We start from the raw sequence: 8960 nt of genomic DNA on the forward strand, positions 1-8960 counted from the left end.
ACACATATTTTATACGCAAATGACACATACTATATATAAAAATCGCCTCAAATGTTTTTATATTGTATTTTTATTTGAAAATTATCTTATTTAAATTTTAGTTAATAAATGAGATTAATTTGATGGATGTAATTTGAGGGATGTAATTTGAGTCGACTTTGGCCATCGGGTGGAATTAGTTTCACCCGACCGGCCATACATGTCCTTTTCCCCAAAAAAAAAAAAAAATCTAAAAAAAAGAAAAAGGAGACAGAAGCCTTGGGCCGGTTGTTTCTCTGTATCTTGCTCAATTCTAGATTCAGTAGGGTTTTCCCCTTTCCTCCCAAAACCCATTATTCCCCCCCACACTATTTTCCGGCCATTTGCGCCGGCGTGTACAAATCGCATTCTGAAGCAAAATCCAAATTCAATATGTCAATCCCAAAGGAGCTCTACCCCAGCCAAGATGACCTATTGTACGAAGAAGAGCTACTCAGAAATCCCTTCAGCCTAAAGCTATGGTGGCGCTATTTAGTAGCACGAGCAGATTCGCCATTCAGAAAACGAGCAGTGATTTACGAACGAGCTTTAAAAGCACTTCCAGGTAGCTACAAATTATGGCACGCTTATCTCCGTGAACGCTTAGAATTAGTTCGTAACCTTCCAATCAATCACTCACAGTACCAAACTCTAAACAACACTTTTGAGAGAGCACTTGTTACAATGCACAAAATGCCACGTATTTGGATAATGTATTTGGTGAGTTTAACTGAGCAGAAGCTTGTTACGCGAACACGAAGGACGTTTGATAGAGCGTTATGTGCATTGCCTGTTACTCAGCATGATAGGATTTGGGAACCTTATTTGGTTTTTGTTAGTCAAAGGGGAATTCCTATTGAGACGTCGCTTAGGGTTTATAGGAGGTACTTGAAGTATGATCCTAATCATATTGAGGATTTGCTTGAGTTTTTGTTGAATTCCGAGTTGTGGCAGGAGGCCGCCGAGAGGTTAGCTGGTGTGTTGAATGATGATAGGTTTTATTCTATTAAAGGGAAGACTAAACATAGGCTTTGGTTGGAGTTGTGTGATTTGTTAACGCAGCATGCTACTGAGATATCAGGTTTGAATGTGGATGCGATAATTAGAGGAGGGATTAAGAAGTTTACCGATGAGGTTGGGAGGCTTTGGACATCGTTGGCGGATTATTATATTAGGAGGAAGTTGGTTGAGAAGGCGAGGGATATTTTCGAAGAAGGGGTGACGACTGTGGTGACTGTTAGGGATTTTAGTGTTATATTTGATGCTTACTCGCAGTTTGAGGAGAGTATGCTTGCTTTGAAAATGGAGGAGATGAGTGATAGTGAGGTGGAGGATGAAGGGAGTAACAGTGAGGTTGGGGTGGAGGAAGATGTGGATGAAGAGGATGATAGGTTGAATGTGGCAAAATTGGAGAAGAAACTTAGAGAGTTTTGGTTAAATGATGATAAGGATGTTGACTTGAGATTAGCTAGGCTAGAACATCTTATGGATAGGAGGCCAGAGCTTGCGAATAGTGTCCTTTTGAGGCAAAATCCGCATAACGTAGAACAATGGCATAGAAGGGTAAAACTTTTCGAAGGGAATCCGACAAAGCAAATATTAACATACACCGAGGCAGTTAGAACTATTGACCCAATGAAGGCTGTAGGGAAGCCACATACTTTGTGGGTTGCATTTGCAAAACTTTATGAAAACCATAAGGATATTGCAAATGCAAGAGTCATCTTTGATAAGGCAGTGCAGGTGAACTATAAAACTGTGGATCATCTGGCTAGTGTTTGGTGTGAATGGGCCGAGATGGAACTACGGCACAGGAATTTCAAGGGTGCTCTGGAACTGATGAGACGTGCCACTGCTGAACCAACTGTCGAGGTCAAACGGAGAGGTAATTCTGACTTTCCTTTTGTATCTGCGCTCCTCTTTTTTCATGATAGCTTCTTTATTCTAGGCGCTTGTTAAGTATTTAGCCCATCAAGCTTAAATAATAGTTCAGCATTAGATCTAATCGAGGCATGGGGTACAAAGAAGTGCTATATTGGTACTACCATTGATCCAAAACTTAAATTTCGAAACTTGTCATTTCAAAACCTGAAATGACAGTGTATAGCGCCAGAAATGGAGTTGAAATGCAGACCTAAGTTCAGTGGCGAACTTGATACTCTGTGATTAGTACTACCAATTCCACTTTGTAGGTATAGCATTATATGTAAATGAGAAAGCCAGGCCCTGTGGAAAAAATGTGGATCTCGTGTTACTTTTGACGTAAAACAATCTACATAAGTAACAAATAGTTAGAAAAAAGCTTGCATATGGAAAAATTCAGGTAGCCCATAGAGGATCTAAGACAGTTTCTCTTGAAACTGAAACTTAGATGATTAAAATTTATCTCTACTTTTAAACCCTTCTGTCTATAAAATACTAACCATTTGCTTTACATTGTGTTCTTTGAACTCCATGACCAATCTAAGTCCATCAAAATGCAGCTGAAAAGTTTTAAGAAAATGTTTAGTATATCATGACTGAGGAATCTAGATATCTAATTTCATTTGCTGTCAATTGATGCTGTATGAATATCTGGGCTAACTCTTGGGTTCTCTCTTCATATTTTAACATGCAGTTGCTGCTGATGGAAATGAACCAGTGCAAATTAAGCTACACAAATCTTTAAGGTTATGGTTATTGTATGTGGATTTGGAGGAGAGTCTAGGAAACTTAGAGTCAACTCGTGCAGTCTATGAGAGGATTTTGGATCTGCGAATTGCTACACCACAGATTATAATAAATTATGCAGTACTTCTGGAGGTATGAATTTCATTCTAATAGTTACCTATGTATCAACCTACTGTTTTACATGGTCTTAAAAGAACGGGGAGTTCTTTGCATTTTGCATTCGTAGTATATGAACCATTTCCTAGTTTGCATCTTTCCCTGTTCTTTACGATTTACCCCCTAACGTACTGATTATTTTGCAAAACTTTAATAGAGATAATTCTGTGAGGGGCAAAATAGGGATTGAATTGCCAAAAAGAAAGTGGAGTTGGAAGGGAGAAATGACAAGGAATAGGGATAAGGGGCTATAGTGGGAGAAAGAAGGAAGGCAACATGAGTAAACATAGTATTCTAGGAAAAGATCTTTAACTAACCCTCGGGGGTTGGAGCAATTGACTTGAGCCTTGGGGTGTGGGAAAACCAAGGAAGGCAAACAATTTAACATGAGTAACCCGTGGTGCATACGGGGAAACTCCTTATGTGCACCCGAGGACAGTCGGGGCTCAAGAGACTGTCTTAATCAAAAAAAAAAAAAAAAGATCTTTAACTAGCATATTTGTTGGTTTGAGAATATACTTAGGATACTAATTTGTCACTAGGAAGGATGTTTGATGAAACATCTCTGTGAATAACTGGCCGCGAACATTCATTGTGTAGGTAACATGGAGCTTCTGCAATCGAACTGCTATTTAGATCTTCTCCCCCATAGAATGCTGAGTGTCCCATTCTTCACTTCTCCTCACTTAGGAAGCTAAGTAACAAAGTATATGAGTTAAATATAGAACTACTAATTACTTGGTTTACCTCTTGCTAGGCAATTTTTTTTTTAAAGTTCCCTTCCAAAGGAAAGTTGTAAACAAATATGAAATAGTATCTTTTACACAAATCCAATTATTGGAGCAATGTCCTTATGCTGTGCATTGCTATCGTAATGTCTGCTTACAGCATGAAATCATGCCACTCGTACTTTTATGACTCAGAACTCTTTAGTGTTATTGATTTTCCATTTAGAAAGAGCCTTTTGTATAGTTAGTGACTATCTACTGGATGGCTTGACTATTGCTGCTGGGCATGGCCCCTTTTTCCTGAACTCCCCCATTTTCCAATACTCTCTCCCTTCACTCTGCTTGATTTGTTGATTACATAATTACTATTTTTATCCATCAGAAAATGACTCTTTAATGATTTCACAAAGGGATTAAAAGATTAAGATGGAAAAGATGCATACATTAGAGTGCAAAATGCAAAGAACTCTTTTTTAAGAAAGACAAAATGCAAATAACCGCTAGAAAAGAATATGAAATATCTTTGTTCTCTGGTGTAATTGGTTTAACCTAACATCCGGTATTCATTTTCTCTAGGATCACAAGTACTTTGAGGATGCATTCAAGGTTTACGAGAGGGGTGTGAAGATCTTCAAGTACCCTCATGTAAAGGATATATGGGTTACCTATCTCTCCAAATTTGTGAAGAGATATGGGAAGTCAAAGCTGGAACGAGCTCGAGAGTTATTTGAGCATGCTGTAGAAGAGGTATGTATGTGCGGTACGATTTGTTTTTAGTCAAAAATTAAAATGTTGGTTTGCTATGATATAATTCTGAACTGTAAAATCTTCTTCTTCCGCTCCAAGAAGGTAAGTTTATGGATGGTCATTTTTGGAATTCAGGGATTCGTTATTTTAATTGGTATATCAGGTTCTCAACCAATGTTTCATAATTTCATGAGTTTTTCCTCGTTTTTCTCGATATCCGTTAATGAATATGTGGGAGATGTTACCATCGATCTGATAGAGGACATTTGCTTCTCATTAGCAATATCGTATCCTTATGCATGTAGAATATACATAAGGGCAGCGGCCACTTTTTTGACCATCTGTACAGATCTGATATTCGAACTCCTTGGACTTGCATACCCATTGTACAGCAGGAACATCCCCTTTTATTGGGTGCAATTTAGTATCAATCAATCAGATAACAACAGGCTTAAGCTGATGGGAGAAATCATTGGCCACCTTCTTTTTTTTTTTTTTTTTTTTTTTTTTGGAATAAAGAAATCATTGGCTACCTATGTGTTGTGCAAGGCATGTGTTTCTGTTTAAAAGTGTCGGGAAATCCATCTCCCTTCAGCCACCTTTTTATCTTTATTCATTAGTTACTTTCCTAATTATCCTTTTGGTCTTCCATCATCCTCTACTTATTATATGATAGTATTTCTATGTGGATAAGGGCATCAAAAGTGTAGACTGTAGAATCCATCTCCCTTCTAGAATGTTAACTGTTCAAAAAAAAAAAAAAAAAAAAAAAAGGACAGTGTAGACTGTGGACAGCTCATTGAATCATTTTATGCACTGTGCTGTGCATCTTGATTTTTATTCCTTAGGTTAGTTTGAGGTCTTTTCATGTCTACCTGTGTGCATTTTATATTTATTTTGGATGCACAATAAATATACACCAGCTTCACCTACGTTGCCTGTAATTTGTCGATATCACATAAACCTGTTGTTTTAATCTAGAATCCTATATTGGCCATCTCTTGGATGATAGTTGCACTTCCAAGTTATGGGAGAAATTTTGTGTTATGCTGTTAGTAGAGGCTCTTATTTAGAGTCTAACTACCTCCTGTCTGCATACTTGCATCTTAAAGCATGTTCCGTAAATTCCATTTGCCAAAGTATGTTTGGATACTCACCTTGTGGTGTCTCCATTCCCACCAGGCTCCTGCTGATGCTGTGAAGCCATTGTATCTTCAATATGCTAAATTAGAGGAAGACTATGGTCTTGCAAAGCGGGCTATGAGGGTTTACGATCAAGCTACAAAAGCTGTCCCAGCAAATGAAAAATTGAGCATGTACGAGATCTACATAGCTCGTGCCGCTGAAATATTTGGTGTTCCAAGAACAAGGGAGATATACGAACAAGCAATTGAGTCTGGGCTTCCAGATAAGGATGTGAAAGTTATGTGCTTAAAGTATGCTGAACTTGAGAAGAGCCTAGGAGAAATTGATCGTGCCCGTGCACTATACAAGCACTCATCACAATTCGCAGACCCTAGATCTGACCCTGATTTCTGGAACAAGTGGCATGAGTTTGAGGTGCAGCATGGAAACGAGGATACCTTCCGCGAGATGCTCCGTGTGAAGAGGAGTGTATCTGCAAGCTACAGCCAGGTAAATAAATGCTCAATTAATCATTAAGTTAGCCACCTATGATGTCCTTGAGATGAGTAAATTAGGGAGCTTAATAGTATTCTCACAAAAAAAGTACCTGCGGCATAGAAGAAGGTGAAGTAGACAAATTGTTATGGTACTTGATGGCTTCTAATAGGAAGGAGCCTTGGCCCTTGTATAAGAAGGATTAATCTGGTCAGAATACTAGTACCAACTTAATCAGAATAGAATAATTACTTTGGGATGCGTATCATCCAACATGGCGTATAATTAACTTTGGAAGATGACGACCTAGCTTCTGCTTAGACTGGGTCACTGGGAAATCTATTGTATCAGAGCTACTTATGTTTTATGTGAGGAATTCCTTGAAAATAGGAAGGGCTCATAATGTAGTTCTTAACTACCATTTTTAACTTTTGGTGTATGAACTATCATGGACTTGGTATATTATATCAATCAAATCAGTCAACTACACCTTAATTTCAAACTAGTTGTTTTTTTTTGAAACAGTTAACATTCAAACTAGTCGGTTACAAGGATCTTCTATATACGTTCTGTTATATTCTGGTCCATGCAATCCAATATTGAAAAAACCTTGTCTTTTAAGGCCAATTTAGGGTTCTCTAGATCTCAACTCTTCAGTGATATATAAGTCTTTAACCAAACTAAGAGGACTTTGGCAAATATTAGATCTAATGCAAGTTCTCTAACAATTACTAAGCCTTACCCCAACTAGCTGGTATTACCTATACTGTGGTCATTTGCTTCCATTGTGTTTTTTTTTTCTTCTAACCTAAATATACATTTGTGAGAGATTTTAGGTCTTTTGGGACTACACCCCCTTCAAAAGTATTACAGCTTACATTGCCTTCCTATTTCCACTAAATTACAACCAGTCAATAGCTGTTAAAATATCTACTGTCGATCTAACATTTCCTGTTTACACCAAAAATAGTAAATAGCTAAACAATTCATCTTCATTTTCTGCATGCTGCGCTGCTTATCTTCAAAACATCTCTGATTTCTCTCCTTCCAAACTGTTCTGTCATTTTAGATCTACCTCCTCTTTTAGCACCTTAAATTGTCACATGTCGCACTACCGGATCAGTGAATTTGGAGATCTACGTAATATATGGCCGAACCATCTTAAGTGGCCATCTTATATTTGGAAGTAGAGAAATAGGAGAGCTTTTGAAGGGGTGGAGATGAGCTTTGCTCAATTGAGGAGTAGTCTCCGATCCCTTATTTTTTTTTTTTGGTGCACCCATGTAATTCCTGTTTGTATAGAGGATTGGGTGTCTTGCGGAGAGAACCATATTTGTAGGTTTCTCCTTTTTTGGTATATCTCTTTATATTGCCAAGATGGCCTGTTTATCATCAATGAAATCTTTACTTGATCAAAAAAAAAAAAAAAAAAAAAAAAAGTGACCATCTTATAATGTGGCCGAACCATCTTTTAACTTATCCTCTATATCCCCTGCTTATATCCTGGTCTAATTTGATCATTTCTAGTTAATTTCTGGTAAGATTAGATATTCGTTTTAACATTCATACTTGTGGAACACCGATATGAATATATTGGCTGTTGAGGAGCCAACATCCATTCCTTGTAATGTTGCCTCATTTCGTAACATTGTGGGTCTCAGAATTGTTATATAGAACTTGCTTTTCACCTTCTTAAGTATCGTCTATTGCATAGTATACTCCTATGGTGCCCCATTTGAATTATCCTATTTTAGTTCTTTATGCTCACCTTTCATCTATCGTTGCATTTTTTTTTGGAAGATTGAGCCTTGATATTTGAATTACCTGACCTATCAGAAAGTATATGTGAGTTGTTTGTAGTAGTTACCAGTTACCAGAACCCTATCCAATCTCAGTTTATGTTCATTCTTTTGGAAGCTAAACTAGAAGTAACTCTGCTCTGTCTTACTTCAACTAACCCTCACTATATTGCTCACCTTCTCTATAGTTCTAGTTTTGGGTTAACATACTTGCTAGTTTTGTCAATGACACAAAATCATATGCAAATAGCATGCACCATGGAGTTCTCATATTACTGCTATCGATTAGTTCCTCCATAAGTAAGGAAATAAGTATAGGTTTAAGGCAGATCTGTGGTGTAAAGTAAAACCATGGTTTAGGGAACTCCTCTCTATCTCCTTCCCTTGGTTTCACCTTTCTGACCTTTTCTTTGTACATATCCTTTTAAATAGTTTTGTATATCAACACTCATGGACCTGGTATTATATTTCTTTTGATGTAATTATTTTGTTACATGTCTGCATTTCTTGTACTTCGTTGATGGACCATACTGAAATGCTTCTTATACCTGCAGACACATTTTATCCTACCCGAGTATCTCATGCAAAAGGATCAGCTGCAGACACTTGAGGAAGCAAAGGATGTCTTGAAAAAAGCTGGTGTTGCTGATGATGAGATGGCAGCTCTTGAGAGGCAGTTAGTGCCTCCTGAAAATGATACAAAGAAAGAACAGAGCAGGGTAGTTGGATTTGTAAGTGCAGGAGTAGTTGAGTCGAATGGACAGAAAGTCACAGCAAACAATGAGGATATTGATCTACCCGAGGAAATTGATTCTGAAGAGGATGAGAAGATTGAAATAGCACAGAAGGACGTCCCTGATGCAGTGTTTGGAGGTCTAATCCGTAAGAGGGACGAAGGCATTGAAGCAGAGGACGACTCTGCTGCCAAGAATAATGATAGTGATGGCCCTCTTGGCGCTCTAGAAAGAATAAAACGGAGGAGACAAGGCTCTTAGAACTGTTTTTATTTTTCTGCTGCACTAGTTGGTTTGAAATTTTTTGACCTAATTCCTAATCCTGTAAATTGAAGTTAGTTTGTTGTATCACTTAAATTTTCCCATAGAGGAGGTGTACATCACTCGTTATTTAAAATGCACCTTTGTTTATTCCTCTACCCTGAAAAATGGTGAGGCAGTTGTACTGTTTCACGCTTTCACTGCAAGAATGCATCATTTAGTGTTTA

At 37.8% G+C, this 8960-nt stretch overlaps 1 protein-coding gene across 1 annotated transcript; it reads left to right on the forward strand.

The window, feature by feature from the left end:
* The first annotated feature begins 219 nt into the window (after window positions 1–219).
* LOC132063080 (uncharacterized) lies at window positions 220–8960 on the forward strand. The gene is made up of 5 exons (XM_059455511.1): window positions 220–1903; window positions 2636–2820; window positions 4149–4319; window positions 5502–5954; window positions 8293–8960. Exons 1-5 carry the CDS (start codon window positions 412–414, stop codon window positions 8731–8733), a joined length of 2742 nt encoding a protein of 913 aa, XP_059311494.1. The 5' UTR covers window positions 220–411; the 3' UTR covers window positions 8734–8960.

This window comes from Lycium ferocissimum, chromosome 7 (genome assembly GCF_029784015.1).
Source record: "Lycium ferocissimum isolate CSIRO_LF1 chromosome 7, AGI_CSIRO_Lferr_CH_V1, whole genome shotgun sequence".
NCBI classification, from domain to species: domain Eukaryota; kingdom Viridiplantae; phylum Streptophyta; class Magnoliopsida; order Solanales; family Solanaceae; genus Lycium; species Lycium ferocissimum.

Excerpts from the sequence above, each read along its gene's own strand:
- LOC132063080 (XM_059455511.1), top strand. The coding sequence starts at position 412 with ATGTCAATCCCAAAGGAGCTCTACCCCAGCCAAGATGACCTATTGTAC. Across the intron at positions 1,904-2,635 it reads TGTCGAGGTCAAACGGAGAG|TTGCTGCTGATGGAAATGAA; the intron begins GTAATTCTGACT and ends TTTAACATGCAG. Across the intron at positions 2,821-4,148 it reads ATTATGCAGTACTTCTGGAG|GATCACAAGTACTTTGAGGA; the intron begins GTATGAATTTCA and ends CATTTTCTCTAG.